Below are 18,730 nucleotides of genomic sequence, written 5' to 3' on the forward strand. Positions count from 1 at the left end.
ATTGGAGCTTCTCCCTAGAATCGTGCTAATCTCAAAGGTTAATTATCATACTATGTTTCGGAATGAGACTTGGGATATTTCCTATGTTTCTCGTAATGTCCATTATAATTACCAGGATTAGTGTACTATGGATTGTGTACTATGGATTCTATGACGACTAAAGAATCCCCGTCAAAGGTTCATTGGTATCCTTCAAAAATTGGTACAGTTAAACTTAATGTGGATGGTACTTTTAGTCTACATGATCATCAAGTTAGAAGGGGTGGAGTTATTCGCAATAATGACAGTCTCTGGTTATTTAGTAGTGCAAAAGAAACAAGCACTTTTATCAATTAGGAAAGGAGAAGTATGAAAATGAAGACTTGATTATGAATAGTGCTGAAGAAGCAGTGAAAAGCAAGGGAATAAAACAACTTGGTTGGTTGATATGAATCCTGAGTAGTATGTGATTTATTTTGAATGTAGAATAACTAGAATGGTGTTTATTATTATACCATCAATCCAAGGCCTCCACAACATTGCAAATCAATGGCTAAACTATCAATACAAACAAATAGTTGAAGATACTTCCACATGGTTTAACTTGCTCTTAGATAGATTATGATATAGAAGGGAAATATCAGCCCAATTTTAAATCAAAACTGAGAATTCCATTCACTCTAAATAATAGCAAACTGGACATCCCAAAACTATCAAAACACAGTAAAAGCAAAACATAATAAAGGAAAAAGGCTACAATGGAAAATGAGAAAAGTATATCAAGAACAACCTAAATTTACATTGTAACACAAAGGTTAAATAAATAACCGTTCTAATTTAGGAAATCCAAATATCACAGTTCTTTTCCAGCTTTAAGTTCATATCAGAGAACCCAAAATTGAAAGGACAGAGAAATGCCACAAGGGTTCTGCAGAACCTCACTTGCCACCACCCAAGGTTGGGAACTGACCAGGATCCTCAATGGCTGGAGCTGGTACGTTGCGGCTTACATTTCCACTGTAACCTCCTCTGGAACCACCACGTCCACGTCCCCTACCACGCCCACCGTAGTACCTCTCTCCTTCAGCAGGCTTCAGAAACTCATTAATGCTGACAGACTAAGAATATGAAATTCAAAAAAACAAACAAAATTAGTCGAGCAAATGATGTAGCGATACTTGGATTTAAGAGGGAAAACAGAAATGTGAAGTGAATAATTGTTATAAGACCGCTCTTTATACTAACAAAACCCTAAAGCTGTCACAACAATAAAAAAGAAAAGCAAATAGGATCATGGAGATAAACAAATATGACAATGAAAAACCTGAAAATATCCATGCCAAGAAACTTATAATGTAGAGAGAAATACCATGGACTGTTTGACGGATAGAAAATTTATAGCACCAATTTTCATATCCATTAACTGCATCATGTTTTCTTTTTTCATTTGAAAGTCTGTCACCAACTAGGATGCCATACTAGAAATACTGCTAATTAGAAATTAAGTATTTAGGAGGTTTTACACCCCAACTTTGTTACTTTGGAATGTAAGTTATTAAATTATTGTACATTAGGCTACCCAAAAAATGGTAAAAAGCTAGACTATGGCAACTAGTAATATGTCAAACTAAACAAATTGATAAAGAACTTCAATAATTGAGCAGAAAAAGATGCCCCCTCATGGAGCTTCATTTACAAAACAATCAAAGACAAATAAAATTCAGAGTGCACCTTCTTGGATTTCTCCTTCTCGAAAGCATCCTTGCGTTTATCCTTGTCAGATCCCTAAAAGCAATATAAAAAAGCCAGGGGAAATTTAGAAACCACTAATATACAATGACAAGCATATTATTAGATGAGCAAGAGGGGCCAAAAAAATTCACCAATTTAGCAAAGATTTCATCGTTGTCTTTCTTGCTTGACAGTGGCTTCAAGGATTCAAACTCCCTAATATCCACCTTTCTCTCTTCAGTTTTGAGTGCTTCTAAGGCTTTCCTTTTCTCTTCCAGCACTTTCTCATATTCCTCCAGTGTCATTTCCTATCATGCAGCACAAACTCTATTTAGCAAAGAACATAAAACAGCCTATAGAATAATATGTCATCAAATTTAATCACACCCAAATCAAAAAACTATGTTGACAACAGCAAGAATATGAAATGCGCCCAACCCTAAACGTTCTCAAGCACATTCCAAGAGGTAAAACCATATTGGACAAAATCATAACCATGGAATGAATGACACAAGTGAGACTTTTCTTCTAAGTAAATAATGTAGACCCTAATATTCAGTGAGATGCACTTAACAGACAACTTATGCTGAACTTGAATGATTATCATTCGTAAGACAAATATTCTGGTTGTCTCTTGATAATGAAATGATGAAAACTAAGAAGATGTGGCAGCAGGTTCAGGATAAATGGAGAAAGCTTTAATTGAGTTGGACATTACCTTATCTTCAGGCTCCTTCTCTGCATTTTCATTAGCAGGACTCTCCTTTCCATCTGCTGCATCTTCCTCACCTGCAGGCTTCTCATCACTCAAATTCTTTTCATTTTCATTCACCACTTCCTCAGACACCCTAAGTATGATACCAAAAGGAAAGAACATATAGACAATAAATAAAAACCAATTTAAAGCAAAACATATCTACTAAAAGATTGTACTTAAAGTCATTATAATTATTAAACAAATAATTGCTTACTGAGCAAATTCATCAGTCTGTGATCCCCAGTTCCCTCGTCCAGAGCCTTCACGTTTGACTTCATTTCTGTAAATAGAATATCTGATATCAATATTGAAAGAAAATTAGAAACAAAATATGAAGAAATCATAGCGATAATGTCACCCGCGTCCAGTCCCACTGCGGCGTTCAAATGTTCTTTGTGGGCGTCCTTCCTCAACATCACCATTGCTGAAACCTCCCCGACGGTTACCACGATAAGGCCCACGAGGTCCACTGTAACCACGTCTTTCTGAGGGGTTGCCAGCATCACTTTCTTGAAAAGCACCTTGAGCTGGGGCTTTATAGTCAGAGAAGGAGCTCTCATCATTGGGAGAGTCACGACCACCTCGGCCACCTCCATACCCACGACCACCTCGGCTACCTCCATACCCACGGCCACCTCGGCTACCTCCACGGCCGCCATAAGAAGTTTCATTTCTTGCCTCCCTCACTGTCAATAAGGTAACAAAGAAAATTTATGAACATATAAGAGAAGCCACCCACGGAGAATCGTCAACACAATGGTCATTCACAAATAAGGATAAGTCGAACAAAAAAAGAACATATACACTAATAAGGAACAAAGTCATCTTTCAATTCTGGTGATGTCCTACCATATTGCAAATAATAACAAGAATGCTACTATAAGCTTATTGAAGCATGTCTTGAACTGCAACTGCTATCAAATTACAGTCCATAGCCTCAGTAAGAAAATCCAACACAGTATGCAACAACAAATCAACAATCTTACATGGTGAGTTAGAAAAGACCTATCAATTGAAAAAATTGCATTTACAAGATGTTACTACCGACACTCTTCAATAAGTAGACAAAGTAAAACATTAACATTAAACATATGTATATAAACCAACCACACATGTAATCACAGAAAATATCATCAGATTCCCTCTATAAGCTCTCTTACAGTACCCCCAAAAAATATATACAACTTTTAAAAAAAGACAACAATTACAATTTCATATACACGCGCTGCAGATGAGAAATTTAATAATTAATGACAAAAGAAGAGAGAGAGAGACGTTCAAATAAATAACTGGGCAGACACATGATGAATTCAATAGTACAATAGCAGAACCAACCAAAACCTGACAGGAATATATGTCAAGCAAGGAACAGTAACTTTGCAACCGAAAATTAAAGGCAAAAGTGCAAAACCAATAATTTTTCTCAAACATGAAACATACAAGTCTTCGAACAAAACAGCAACATAAAATAGACAAACAAACAATGACAAAACTCTTGGAGCAAAACAGCAACAAAGAAGCCTCTGAAAGGCTATGAATCAAACAATGTGATAATAAACAGATAAATTCAATTATAACTACATTAATAAGCATAAAAAACACATTTTTGATACCCAAAAGCACAAGAGAAAAATGTTAGAATAAGAAAGGCTTTGATTGAAAGTGTGACATTTGAAATGAGAGAGAAACAGACCAGCCTGAGAAGGTGGGAGGGGTTTGGAGGGCAACTGAGGAGCACGACGAGCGGCGGCCGGAGCGGAATCCTTGTTCGGAGCCACCGTAGCAGCCTTGAGTTGCTCAGCCAGGATGAAGTGGGATGGGTCGTCGACGTCATCACCCAACAAATCAAAAGGGTTGGCAGTGGCCATTTACGAATAACTGTGAGGGACAAGAAAAGGAGAGTTAATGATTAACAGAGAAATGAATCCATCATCAGAATACACAGAGATCAGAAAGATACAGAACAAGAACAAGAGTGAAAAACCCTAGCCGCAAGAGAGAGAGAGAGTAACCTAATCTCCAAAAATCCAATTTACTACGCTCTTGCAAGCTTCCTAATATTATTTAACATCTTCAATTGTTACTTCATTATTTCTTTAATTAAATTATTTTTAATAAACCTTCAAATTTGTAAATATAATTATTATTTCAAACATATAATTCATTAAAACATCATATTCCATACTAAATATCATATTCGAATTTGAAATCATTAAAACATAACAGAAATTCCTACAGAAACCTCTTATAATTTTAATAAATAATGAGTAATCCTCACTCCAAACTTACTCTTGGAGTAATAGGAAAAGGTTTGGAATAAGTGGATCCCTCCTCACGAGTAATTGCACATTTTGTATAATTGTCATACCATTTTGATTTTAATGAGTTTAATTGCACATTTGGTATATGGTTTGGTGGCTTATATATAAGTCTAATTTTACATAACAATTTATACAAAAATAACCATTATTATAACTCATTATATTTAATTATGTTAATTTTGAAATCATCTCAATAGATTTATATAAATTATATTTGGTTGCATTGATATGGAGCCAAACTCAAATGGGTGTAGCGTGAAGCTTACTTGAGGAGTGAGAGGCTGACTCCAAACTTAAGAATTGTTAATTGATTGTTCTCACAGTTTTAGAGTGTTTGAAAACTGTGAAAGAACCAAATATAAACAGTTACACTTATATTGAATTGAACTACAAAATTAAACCCAACTACATTTTCTCGGTTCAATTTAAGTTTAATATCATGGATTATAACCTTCAATTAGGAACCTCTTGCACCCACTTTGGGGACCAAAATAATAAACATTTACTTACAAATACCCACATTTTACATTAACTTTGGTTTTCAAATGCTGGGCAATACACTTTTGAACACACTATTACACATTAATGTGGTTACAAAGAGAAAACCCATATTTTTGCTGGTGCTACATGAAACCCACCCAATAGATAATGTGTTGAAAATTAAAAAGTACTGGGAAAAATACATCACCATACATCCCTTTTTCTCTCTAATCTTCAAAAAATACATGAATTCCTCAACTTCAACAAGGAGGAATGAACTTAGGAATTTAAATATGTGGCACTTACCATGCATCATCACACATATATTATATACACTCAAAGATGTGAAGAGGAAATAGGATTGAAGAATGGTAAATTTGGTAATTATTTAAGGTCTAGATCCTTTAGTTGGTTTTTTAAGAGTGCATGCTCATACCGCATCCTCTCAAGCCTAGTCTCTACCATGTACATCTCATCTTTAAGGTGATGAATTCTTTTCTCCATCCAAGCTATGTCTGAAGGATTTCTGGTCATTCCACTTCCCATCTTATTCATATAATCTGCACCAGTACTCACATGTATCTGTTGAGGTCTGGCCAACAGCATAAGTATGCTAAACTGCTGCACAAGTACAAAGGGTTAGCACCAACTTATGAGTAGTTTGGCTTGGACCTATCCTTAGATAAATCAATTATGGACTCTCCCTAGAGTCCAAACCAAACCGCAAAAAAAAACTGAATTTAAAGAATAAATCAGACAGGGAACACAAAATGTTTCAACGTACAAGCAGGAGGAGGGAAAACTTGGGCAACAAAAAATAATTCTCTTAAATCGTCATAATTGAACTACTGAAATACAAATTTGTACTTGATTAGTTTCTGCATTTATTATGTGCAAAACATAAGAGTATTCACATCCCTAGTCTTAAGATAATCTTAACTCTTAAGTCTTAAGTGGAGTCTTAGCTTAAAACTTGTGTCTTAAGTGCAATGTGTCAGTCTTTATAATTTATATGATTATCTCTAGTATTATGACTTAGGAATATATCTGCATATTTACGAACATCTATAGTATTATATATAGAAATTTTTATGAATATATATATATATATATATATATATGTGTGTGACTTTTATGCATATATATATATATATACTAATAAGTAAGATCTTACGAGTCATGTTACGATCCTACGTTTACGATCTTTGACTCTCTTCCCAATCCTAAGTAAAATCTCGATTTTAACTACCATGGGTAAGAGTCTTGGTGAGTGGATGCTCTAATGCTGTTATAAATTTGTTGGTTTAAAAATATAAGGAAATTAGAATAATGTCCACAATAATTTGTTAAGTGAAATATAAGCGACTTAATGCTTTAGCACCTTGATACCAGTAATTGCAAAACTTTATAGAACTTGGTTGTAGTTTCAAACAAACAAGTACAGCTAGTCTGAGCTTGGCTGAATTTTAGGACTAGTTCAGAAAGCATGGAAAGGCAGAAATCTAAAATTATGGTTTAAATTACCTGCATGAAGAAAATCAGGGTGAAAATGGTAACAAGGAGCATTGAAAGATTGCTTTGATTTTTCAAAGACAACCTGAACTTTGTCATAAACTCTTTGAACAAAGATGGAATAGATGTCGTGTCAATGAAATTCCCTTGCAAACTACTGTTGACATTGTGGGTAGCATCAGATACGTTGGACGTAGTTTGTATTGTTGTAGGGTTAATCTGCTCAATTGACGCTTCTGAAGATTCTTCAGTCTTCCCCTCTCTATGAAAATTTATGTTGTCATTTTGAGTTACAACAGCAATAGCACTGCTTTCTGCCACATGGAAAGTAAATCATAAATCTTCAAAATAAGACATTTCAATAGACACTCATTGTAATAGTATCTAGAAGGATTCAGCTTCAAAATATAAGAAAAAATATGGAAAGTTCAAATGTCAAACCTTGTTCTTCAAGGTTTTTCTGCTTTAGCAACTCATGTGCCTGAAAGAAATATTGAAATTTCATAAAGACATGTAAAATAAAGCATGGATCAACATCAAAAAATGTACAATACACAAACACACATGAGAATACCATGTTCATCCATGTGGCATAAGCTTCTCGACATTCATCAATTGTACCCTGTACTATTTTGCCTGTGATTATTCAACCACATCAAATCAAAGAAGATTAAAGTTCATGACAATGACAAGAAGAATACACACTTTACTGCAACTCCAACTATTTGTGTAAGGCAGATAATTTGCACTGAACAATCTTCAGAGTTTGCACAGAATTAGGGAATGGTATAACCATATACTGAAATCGTTGAGTTAAATTTTAGTTGTCAGAATTTCACATGCAAAAATGAGGTGTTTACTTTGAGTAGAAGACAGTTATAAGCCATTTAAGTGAATTGAAGGATTTGATCTTAAGTTATGAATCATACTATCTAAACAAGTAGAAATATAATATATTAGTTAAGATGGGAACCAAGGGAATTTTATTTCAGAATACGTTCAAAGAAGGCACACCTTTCCAAATAGTTTTCTTTAAAAATGCCACATTCACATATACCCGCAAAATGCAGCATTCTTTTGATTCATCCTTGTCTCTTTCTATATCCCACAGCCCCTGGCATTTAATGAAAATAAATTACACGTAAGAATTGGCCTTCATTGGGGAAATGGAATTATTGAAGCAGTGGCATAAAAGAAAGATAGAACTGACTGAAAAATGTTCAATACATGAAGTAAAATCCAACTGCAACCAGATTGTCCAAAATTTTGGTAATTAAAACATGACCTTTAACTATGTAAGTTTCCTTAGAAAACAAAAACCATTCATTTACTGCTTGTTTGATCTAGTGGAGTCAAACATGTTAGATTTTAGCTGAAGACACGTGAACGGTTTTATATATCTAATGCACCTCCTCATGCAAAAGCCCTTTATAAAGGTAAGCATTCTAGTACTCAACATCCAATTGCTGATTGTGTCTTTTCTGATCACCTTGGTCCCTTTTTGTTCATCCTTTTGCTTTGTCTTCTATTTCAATAAAAATCCTAGGGATCACTGAGTTCTGCAACCCTGATTGGAAAAGGCCGTGTTACAGGGATGGTTCAAATCCCCTCCATACCACATTTCAGTACTTTCGGTCCATAATGTGGGTCGTTTGCGACCCAAAATTGAAAAAGGCTATGAAGGAGATATTCACTCTTGTTATTAAAGGCACCTGGGATATAGTACTGCTGGAATATATGTAAATAATATGTAGACTTATTGTATACGCTAGTTGAGTCAACTGAATTATGTATTTATTTAACGTTTTGGATGTATTATTCCAGCTCTATTTCAGCATGTCCTCTTTTATCTTGAGGGGGTTTCTCCGGTTTCCACATGGACAGGTTTTTACTGTCCAGAAAAAGGTAAGATTAGTTGCCAAAGGATACAACCCAAACACCGGGCGTTGACAATCCTGAGACTTTCTCCCCTGGTACTCAGTTCTTAATGGTGATTTGGCTGAGGAGAATTGTATGGGGCAACCACCAAGCTATGTTGAGCTGGGGAAGAATTTGTTGGTATCAGTGCGTGCAGTGGAATACAAAGTTCCTAAATTCCTCTTATGTCTGGTGAGAACGTTACCAGAAAACAATCAAACATAGGCAACACCATAACAGCAGTAATAAGGAGCAGATTTTTTTTCTTAAATAGGACACCACAAACTGTCACTTCCACTGTTTAATTGTGGGTCTACTAGAATCTCATTTCGATAATAGTATAACGGTATAGATGCAGAAGATTGGAGAGCATGTTGTAATGGTGTATTGGTAGCAATGTTTACTTCTACTTGTTTTTTACTGTAAGTGTTCCGTTTAGGAGGGGATATCTTATTATTCTCAACCTCTTCTGTTCACTTTTTCCCACAATAATAAGCTGTCCCTTTTCTTTCGAACAAGTGCAACCCACGAGACAAAAAAATGGTGTAGAGCTTAAAATCATTAAAAAGCCCAACTGTATGCATAAAGATTCAATATCTCAACAAAATTTTACCTCAACGCGAAAATAATCTGAGTAAAGTACATCAGTGACATCTTGCACGGTCTCAATAACCAAATGACTGTATGAAGTAACAAATACATGTCACACAAACAACAAATTAAGAATTCCATATATTATGCGTTGTAAATGGTAACTTTTCAATAAATAGCACAAATACAAGAGCACAAGAAAATAAATAAAAGAAATAAGAATGTGCAGAAAGGAAACAAAAGCAATAATTTTCACTCTTCAACATAACATAATAAAACTCATGACCAATATTACTGACCAGAAAGGAGAAAATAAAAGCAAACATCCACAAACTTATTTATAAGTTTAAGATGTATGTCATTCCAAATTGACAAAAATGCGTAATTTGAGACAAATCCACTATCTCAATGAATAAAAAAGATATCGCTTCTTCTTTCCACCTCCTAATTATCAAGAGTTCTAGAAAATCAAGCATCCCTCAGTTCAATTTCTATCAATTTCGTAAACTCTGACACCAAAACCTACTTTAGCCTTAGGATACACTAAACAGCTTAAGAGACATTTTCTTCCAACCTACTCACCACATCATGCATCATTCATCTTAATTGTGCAGTTTCTCCCATTTCACAGCTATGAAGATAATAATAAAGGAAAGAAAATAGTATGCTTACATCATTATGTTCTCCAACCCACCCCTAACTACTAGGGACATCCGTCCCCATACTTCCATCTAGCTACCTTTCTATCGGAAGGTCCCCAAAACCTTTAGTCAAAAAATGCATTGAAAAAGGGCAAAAGATGAATCGGAGTAAAACATAAATAGATTGGTAAATGAATGTATAGCAACAACCTGGTCCTATAAACTCGATATTTCTGGACGACATGGCAGCCACCGAATTTTGCTCCTGGAAAGGGAACACAATCATATTTACTAACAGTTGGTTATAGAAACAGCTCCGACAATGTTGGAAATGTATGTGTTTTAAAAAGGTAAGATCTAGAGTTAGGGAATAAGGAAAAGAGATACAACATATTAGAATATAGTACATACTGTTCATACTGTAATAATGTTTGTTGTATATCTATTTCTAACATGGTATCGGAGCCTATTATGATGATGGGACCAATCCTATAAACTTCACACTCGAGAAGTCCAATCCTAGGCATGTGAATAAGTATATGAGTTTGTTAAGAAGTTCAAGGCTAGTTACATTAGGACATTAGGTTATAAATTAGGCATTCACTTTTCTCTCTCAAAGTTTTAGTTCAACTTTCATTGAATACTCAATAATCAATAACCCAAAAAATCACAATAGAAAAACAAAACTGAGCTGAAGCCAGAACATGAAATTACAGTGTGCAAGCAACATAAGAGCAGCAGAAGCTATACCAAGATAAAGTTTGATTGGGTGTTGAAATGACACTTCACGAGCATACCCAAACTTCTCTTGAGGATGCCACGAAGAACACACAAAGTCTGAAAGAAAAAAAAAGCAATCCCACCAAAACAATAAGGTATGAAAAGACATCATTATCTTTATCCCTTAATTAAAATAATATAAATGACAATGAGGAAAAAGTAAACAAAACCACAAAATAAAAATGACAATTGAAATGCAAGTTTCATAAGAGTTTCTTGCAGGCTACCTTTATCACCACATCTTTTATGAAATGACTCGAGAAACTTTACACCATCATCTGAAAAAAAGAACCTAAAGAAGTCTTCAACCATTATCTGCAGTTTTTAAATTCAAAACACTAAGAAAATCTCGTAAATTTTAAAAATTAATATCAACCAAATCAATGCATGAAAACTTAAAACGAAGAAACAAAACAAATATAGTAACTTTCGAATAAGATAATACCGGAAACACTGATTCTGCAACACATGTATAACCTTCTGGAACTGCATATTAGAAAATAAACTCATCATCATAATGTTCACCCATATTACATGAACTGATAGCACAAAGGACATTTACACATGAAGTGTTTCCCACTTTTTCATGCATACAAAGTTTCCCAATACAACAATTAGTTTGCATCCACATCACTGACTCGCCAAAGCAACTAAATAATTAATTCATAAATTTTATTCGAGCAATGAGCAGAGAAAGAAAGCAGTGATGTGTGAACTTAAACTCTATAAACTGGTGTACATAATAGCATGTCAGTACATACATGCCAAATGGTGAAAAATACTCATTAAGCTAAATAGAGAATGATGGCATGGGCGTGACTATCATTCACTCAGCTAAATGTGATATACACAAGGAAGCACTGCTGTATTTCAAACTCAATGAAGAACTTGCATATAAATATCCATCCTTTTGTCGATAGAAAAAGAAGTTCATTGAGAAAGAAGAGAATGTGAGGACCGGAGGATGCTGCGCCAAAAAACTACACAGAAACATAAATACAAAAACAGCCAACAACCTACTGAAAGCAAAGCAAAATGGAGCTCAAACTCTATCAATAACATCCACAGGAAAGAAAAAGAAACATTTAGAAGCAAAGATATTGTGTCATATAACGAGCGGATGCAAAACAGAATTTAGTCAATTTACAACAGAACAATATGTCTGTAAGATAATAGCAGGCTAAATTCCATTTCCACCCTATAGATCAAGACTATCTAATCATTCTAAATTTCAGTAGGGGCGGTTTTGTGACAATATTTCATAACAAAATCTTGAAACAACAGCAAAGTAAAAGTTTCTTTTCTATTTATACGTCAAAAGAACCACAAGTTTTCCAGCTCCCCACTAAGAGACATCCATTGAACAATTCAAAACAAAAATCTCGAGATCTTTTTCCTCAGAACAATTTCTAAAGGACTACAAACATTCTTCTATGAACATGAATCCACAACCTATATAATATATGTAGATAATATGTATGTTCCAAAACTCACTTGTTGGGGCATCAATATCGTCCTCCTTCCAGTTCCAACTCACACTTGGGGCATCATTATTCAGTACAGGTTTAGCAACCTGTATCATACTTGATTGCTTCTCTGGAGCAGTCATCAATTCAGGGTCATCTCCAACATGGGATGGAAGCCCCACATCTTTGCATATAGAAGTATCTTTGCTCCTGATTCAAACAATTAAGTAAAGACTAAATTAATTATACACAAAATAACCTTCTCCTTAAGCAACAGTCATTATGATCATGGACATACAGTTCGGAAAAAAGTGATTCTTTGTCTAGTATTTCGGCACTTTTGACATTTTCAATAGCTATAAATCCATTCTCTTGGCTGCTTAACTCGGATATTGATTCCTGAAGTAAAATCAAGAAATGAGGGCAATGTTACAACTGATGAAAATATGACCAATTAATTCACATTTAAAAATCTTATTGCAGAGTAGTGATCAGATTCTCTACAAAAATAAAATAAAAAAATTGAATGCTGAAAAAGAAAGCAAGAGTTGCCAAATGTGTATAACACAATAGGAATGCGATCAGAGAAAGACAATCACAAGTTCTCAACAGGGAATTAACAATGAAAATCATTGCAAAATGTAATCATCCATGTTACTGCTTTAGTTTAGCAATTAGTGGGTGCAACTTTGTATAATATTTGAGAGAAACGGACTACACCTAAACACTAACCCAGATAGTAGACATGGTCTGAAAAGGATCCTTCAAATGATAAAGAACAAAAGAATTAACATTCAACATACATAATCCAGCGAGAAACTGCTCCAAAATACACATACAAAACCAAGGTTCACCAAACACACAAAAACCTATTCCAAGTGAAAATGGGAAAATGGCTGCTACTGCTAGGCAATTGAAAAATAAATGTGCATGTGCTTTTCATTTAAATCAACATATCATAGAGAGGATTACAAATAGGGTTTGGGAGACCAAGAAAAACATTAGGCAAAACCATTACAAGGATTTAGATGTAAATTTAGACTTGATTTATTATAGGACATTATAACATTGTTTGATCCATGTAGATGACCTAACCAAGGGGAAAGACACAGTTGTTGTTCTTGTTTATCAAAAGAAAAGGGTGTTAAAGAGAATCTTGGCATCAGTTGCATTTTGCATAAAATCCCCATATTCTGGAGTTTGTCTCTATCTCCAAGTCTAAATTTAGTCTCATCAACAAGGGAAACATCTACAATAGGAGCGTGAGGGAGCTAAGGCTACATAGGTCTTCTAAGTTGTACGTGTGTTGGTCAAAAGAGAAAAACTAAGGTAAGACTTGTAAGAGATCCTAGATGCAACTCAAGCTTCCTTGGTAACTCTCAAAGTGGTGCTTACTATTTCACCTAATATACATTAAATGATTAAACAGATTAATATAGTTGAGGGGCAACATCTTTCCTAAAATGTACCACGCTAACAGTGTATATAATATTATGTGATACCAAGGGTAGAAAAAATAATAAAGGATTGGTATCAAGAGAAACTTTTTTGTAGAAAATACCTGCTGTTCAGTAATTATTGTGGAACCATTACACCGTCGCAACCATCCATCATTAATGATCTTGAAAGCATCGTCACGGGAAAGGAAGGATGCAAAGAAATGCTGTCAATTGACGAATAAATAAGTGGATCAAGACATTGCAGCATAATTGAACAGAGACGTCAAGTGGGAAAATAATATTCAGGGGACAGATACATTACAATATGCAATGTAGCATATCTAACCCACCTTTCTGCTTCCAGCAATAATCTCAATGGCATTGGGAAAGAGTCCAGCTGTTTTTGCCCTCCGCACGCCTGTGACTTCAGGTAATGGGATTATTCTCTGAAACATAAAATCATTGGCATTTACGTGAGGCAGAGAAAAGTGAACATCAAAATGAATAACTAAATACTCAATAATAACAAAAATTCATATTTAATGGCTTCTACAATAATAACAATAATAGTAAAATCCATATTTAATGGCTTGTACAAAAATTCCAACCCTTCAAATAACCAATTATATCACTAGAAATGTATTTTTGTTTCATCACAAAATGGGCAGTTAATTTCTTTCCCCTGAATCTTATTGGTTATGTATCTTTGTAGGAATAACTTAAAGAATCAAGCTAAATTCTGCCACGCACAATTTAGATGCAGAAGCCAGTTAGGTGGGCATACTAACCTACAACAAAATTCAAGATAGATAGGTGTTTTATGTTGCCTTCCTATGACTAAAGTAAGACATTTTTACAAAGAATAATAGATTAAGAATGTGAATGATTTTACCTTTATATATATATATATATATATATCAATTATATATACACTGTATCGTGGGTAAATATAATTGTAAATCCTTCGTTAAACATGCACAATAGATAGAAGAGCAAGTTTAGATGCTTAGACCATTATGTTAAGCAGCTTACCTTTGTCTCAAACCCAAATATGTTTGAGTAGAAACAAATGAAGTTGACAAAGAGGTACATATGACCCTACAAAAAATAATTAATAAACCATTAGGAAAACAAATGAGCAGGCCAGAAATTAAAGCAAAATATTGATGTTAATTATTTTAATCAAAAGTAAGATACGGCAGTGGTATTCAAAAGTTCAAATCTAATTGGTAATGACATAATGTGCAGTACTTAATATTTAAGACTATAACAGTTTAATAATAATATGACAAGAATATTACCTGAATAAGTATGTTTTCCTGAAGGGCACAATTAAAATCTTCAATAAGAACCTAAGGAAAATGAGAACAACTAAGAAGTGTGTTCAATTATGTAAACAAGTAAGTCTAATCAAAACACTCTAGCTTCGCAAGTATCTGACTCACAAACCTACAAACAAGAGCATTTCTAACATCAATGTGGTTCATGGATAGATGTAAGAAAGTCCTACTAGCTAAGGAAGACATGATTTAAGTCCAGCCACCTCTTTATTCATTTGTCTTGATAAAAGATTCTATAGTGTCTATAAATGGTGCAGAATGATTTTCATGTTTAAGTTAATCATTTAAAAGTATTGTAAAGATGAGATTTACTTCGGGTTGGGTAACATTATTTCTAGGTGCAAATTACCAAAACAAAATATCATACACTGAGTTTTTGGTAAATATATATAATTTCATAGGGATAAATTGGTAAATAAACCCATATGTGTTCTACCCAAATGGACTCAAGGAAAGAGTTTAATTAAAAAATAAAGTTAGGGATTTACGAGTCCATGACTTAAACACCACTTTGACCTTCCAGAATTTATTATGAGTGCCAGACCGGAATGCATTCTAGGCTTCCATAAAATACAATGTATGGAAATTGTGATCCTCTCATCATATCATGAAGAAGATGAAACTATAACACGACCATTAAGATGTTATAAATAGACATAGCAATTGCCCTTCGCCAGCAATTCTATTATATAGTGATCATCAGGAAATGAATAAGCAAACCATTAAGATGTTAGAACAGTTATTATCATGAAAAGTTAAAATCACTCACTTCCTCTAGTGGAAGATGAAACAACTGCCGATACTCTTCACTCTTCAATACGTCCATAGACTGTAACTAAAAAAGGCACAAAGAATATAAATATATCAAACTTCAGTAATCTTTCAATCTCTAACCAAATATAAAATTTAATTAAATGGAACCAAAAATAGAATGTTTCACCTTTGCTAAACTAGCTTTTTGGTTCCAACTCTTTAGGTGGAACCAAAATGTTCTACATTTTTTAATCATGTGGCATGTTCTGTTTTACTTTTAAAGTACACCTAACATAGTATAGAACTCATACGTTGTGTCACATACTGTTTTCGCATGGGCATCCCAATGCGCAAAGCTCTCACCTAGTGACGTTTGCGGGGAGTAAATAGATGCAGTCTTACCACCCGCAAGCGGATAGACTTGTTTTCGGGATTTGAGACAATGACCACAAGGCAAGCAATATTAAGAATCATCCTCTAACAAACCACAAACTAATACACCAAACCAGAAATAGCTAGTTCAATTCATAGATTTTTCTGAAACTGCTATAAAATGAAGTGTTTCAACAATTTTACATTTAAGCTAAATTTCGCAACAGAAAAATCAGTTCAAATTAAAAAGCCGCAAACTCATGTACCAAAACCAGAAATGGCTTGTGCAATTCATATGTTTTACCCAAAGCTACGACAAATTGAACTGTTCCAACAAATTTATATTTAAGCTAAATTTAGCAACAAAAAATAAAATTCAAATCAAATGACGAACTACACGCGTCAACGTGAAACGGAGCCGAAGGTACCTGAATTTCAGACTCTCGCAAAAGATTCGGCGAGGAATTGCAAGAATCATAGCGATCAACGGCGTCTTCGGCAGAGGCGGATGAAGGTCTCGAGGAAGAAGGAGGATCCAGCGTCTGCTGGTGCGGTGGTTCAATGATGCCAGTGGCGGTGGCGGTGGCGGTGGTGGTGGCAACAGCCGTAGAAGCCATAGAAAGTGTAGATCTGAGGAATAAAGGGTGGTTGAGGGGTTTTACGGTGTTTTTAAGAAACGACGACGGAAGACAATAAATAAAGAAGACGAGCCTCGTCGTTTCGATGACGTCACTTACTTTTCTTCTATTAATGATTTATGCTTTTATAGCGTAGCCATTCTGTAATTTTAACTAATAATTGGTTAAAATTAGATAACATTAACACAACTATATATTCTCATCTACAATAACATTCAAATACATACTTTATTAAGCAATTTTTAACTTTAAATATTTTATCAGGTGGAATTAATCATTGCCAGCTGATCGATCTTTACTTGTTATACGAACAAAACATTGATCTAGTGATACAACGTTCTACTTGATCCCCAAGGTTGATTTAGTTCGATTCTTGAAAGTGATATTTGTTGAGAGAGACAACCATAAATTTGAAATGGACTAGTTCCTTACCAAAAAAAAAGTTAAGGATATACTCATAGTAATATAAAAAAATGTGTACTTGTTGTAGTTGAAATAATAAACATTTTTATCACAAAAGTTAATACTTGATGGAAAATTTGTATTTTTATGTGAATAATATTAATATAAAGAAAATATTTTCTAAATGAACCATTTACCTAGTAATGTTTCGGTTATCATCTATCAAGCATGTTCCCCATTTAAACCACTCAACCATCATGAAGTGTTCATGATTTTGTATAAAGAAATACTTAGTAAAACAATAATATTATGGATATCATAAAAAAAGGAAAATAAATATTTTTGGTGATAGTAGTTTAGATAAGTAATTGAACTTATGAGATTAGTGTGATACTAATCAATTATGACAGTATGAAAACAATAATGATACTCTATTGTTACGTTGGAGTACACACCCCTCCTCATGCTACCTGTACCTTATTATGTCGCTTAGCAAATAGGATGGACCAATGACATAACACTACATGTCAAAATGAGCGAAAGTCAATTATTCAGGTACGTGTTAGGGATATAGCGCTAAGCGGAAGCACAAGATCAGATCAATTAGGAACAAAAAAGAAGTGAGTAAAAGAGCAAGAGAATAACACACAAGATTTAACATAGAAATTTGGAGACCAAACTTGAATATCTTGGAGGTCAAGCTTTACTAACTTGCTCACCAAGTAGAATATGAGAGACACATACATTTGAACAATCTCCACCTTGGCTCGAATTTGATAAGTTGCTCATCGCCAAATAAAGCCTTGAAGGACGCTCAAGTGTTGTAGAGACCAACCAAGTCAATACAATGCTGAAACTTGGTATTTGGAAGAAGCTTGGTAAGCATATCTGCTGAATTCTTTGATGTATGAAATTTTTCCACTATAATTTCACCAATAGTAACAATATCTCGAATAAATTGACATTTTACATCAACGTATTTGGTCTTGTCATGATAACGAATATTCTTGGTCAAACGAATATCACTTTGACTATCACAAAATAGTGTAAGAACACTCAGTGTTAGACCAAGTTCATTTACCAAACATTGGAGCCAAATAGCCTCCTTCACACCATGTGTTGCTGAAATATATTCTGCTCAAGTCGTAGACAATGCAACAATGGACTGAAGAGTAGCTTTCCAAATAATAGCAATATTACATATAGAGTAAAGATGTAACCAAAAAAAGATCTTCTTCTATCAATATCACCACCATAATCTGAATCAACATAACCTACAACATCATCAGTTGTAGTCTTGCTTCTGTCAAATACCAAGCTAATGTCAGAGTACCTTTTAGATACTGAAAAATCCATTTTACAACACTCCAAGATTATGCATACATCGACTGACCATGCTAACAACATATGCTAAATTAGGTCTACTGCACACCATAACATATATAAGACTACCAACTAAACTAGCATAAAGAATATGTGACATATGCTCCATCTCTTCCTTTATGTATGGACAAAGATATGAAGATAACTTAAAATGTGAAGCAGGTGGAGTAGAAACAGGTTTGCAATCATTCATATTAAACCTTTCAAGCACTTTATTAAAATACTTCT

At 34.2% G+C, this 18,730-nt stretch overlaps 2 protein-coding genes across 5 annotated transcripts; both read right to left on the reverse strand.

Moving 5' to 3' along the window:
• On the reverse strand, positions 722-4,497 carry LOC109352499 (plasminogen activator inhibitor 1 RNA-binding protein-like). Of its 2 annotated transcripts, none has more exons than XM_019594517.1 (8): positions 4,480-4,497; positions 4,161-4,347; positions 2,826-3,153; positions 2,682-2,747; positions 2,429-2,558; positions 1,863-2,018; positions 1,711-1,764; positions 722-1,097 (listed from the first exon to the last, which is right to left on the reverse strand). In XM_019594517.1, the coding sequence occupies exons 2-8, from the start codon at positions 4,333-4,335 to the stop codon at positions 918-920; spliced, it is 1,089 nt and encodes a 362-aa protein (XP_019450062.1). In that variant the 5' UTR covers positions 4,336-4,347; positions 4,480-4,497; the 3' UTR covers positions 722-917. The 2 variants fall into 2 exon arrangements, with proteins under 2 accessions (XP_019450062.1, XP_019450053.1); XM_019594508.1 differs by lacking the exon at positions 4,480-4,497 and adding an exon at positions 4,452-4,474.
• LOC109352514 (protein VASCULAR ASSOCIATED DEATH 1, chloroplastic-like) lies at positions 5,272-16,817 on the reverse strand. Of its 3 annotated transcripts, none has more exons than XM_019594535.1 (18): positions 16,508-16,817; positions 15,724-15,789; positions 14,916-14,966; positions 14,647-14,712; positions 13,965-14,060; positions 13,737-13,838; positions 12,474-12,574; positions 12,204-12,385; positions 11,155-11,195; positions 10,937-11,024; positions 10,680-10,766; positions 10,140-10,194; positions 9,311-9,377; positions 7,795-7,894; positions 7,355-7,416; positions 7,222-7,261; positions 6,793-7,094; positions 5,272-5,886 (listed from the first exon to the last, which is right to left on the reverse strand). In XM_019594535.1, exons 1-18 carry the CDS (start codon positions 16,694-16,696, stop codon positions 5,653-5,655), a joined length of 1,929 nt encoding a protein of 642 aa, XP_019450080.1. In that variant the 5' UTR covers positions 16,697-16,817; the 3' UTR covers positions 5,272-5,652. The 3 variants fall into 3 exon arrangements, with proteins under 3 accessions (XP_019450080.1, XP_019450088.1, XP_019450073.1); XM_019594543.1 differs by having other exon boundaries at positions 5,272-5,889; positions 12,204-12,363; positions 12,470-12,574; XM_019594528.1 differs by having other exon boundaries at positions 5,272-5,889; positions 16,508-16,816.

Source organism: Lupinus angustifolius, chromosome LG01 (assembly GCF_001865875.1).
Source record: "Lupinus angustifolius cultivar Tanjil chromosome LG01, LupAngTanjil_v1.0, whole genome shotgun sequence".
In the NCBI taxonomy this organism is placed as follows: domain Eukaryota; kingdom Viridiplantae; phylum Streptophyta; class Magnoliopsida; order Fabales; family Fabaceae; genus Lupinus; species Lupinus angustifolius.

Coding starts and splice junctions, on each gene's coding strand:
- LOC109352499 (XM_019594517.1), bottom strand. CDS start 4,335: ATGGCCACTGCCAACCCTTTTGATTTGTTGGGTGATGACGTCGACGAC. Junction 2,559..2,681: donor CAGACTGATGAATTTGCTCA/GTAAGCAATTAT, acceptor TATCATACTTAG/GGTGTCTGAGGAAGTGGTGA. Junction 1,765..1,862: donor ATGAAATCTTTGCTAAATTG/GTGAATTTTTTT, acceptor TATTGCTTTTAG/GGATCTGACAAGGATAAACG.
- LOC109352514 (XM_019594528.1), bottom strand. CDS start 16,696: ATGGCTTCTACGGCTGTTGCCACCACCACCGCCACCGCCACCGCCACT. Junction 14,061..14,646: donor TATTTGGGTTTGAGACAAAG/GTAAGCTGCTTA, acceptor TTTATGTTTCAG/AGAATAATCCCATTACCTGA. Junction 10,195..10,679: donor CCCAATCAAACTTTATCTTG/GTATAGCTTCTG, acceptor TTCCCTTTCCAG/GAGCAAAATTCGGTGGCTGC.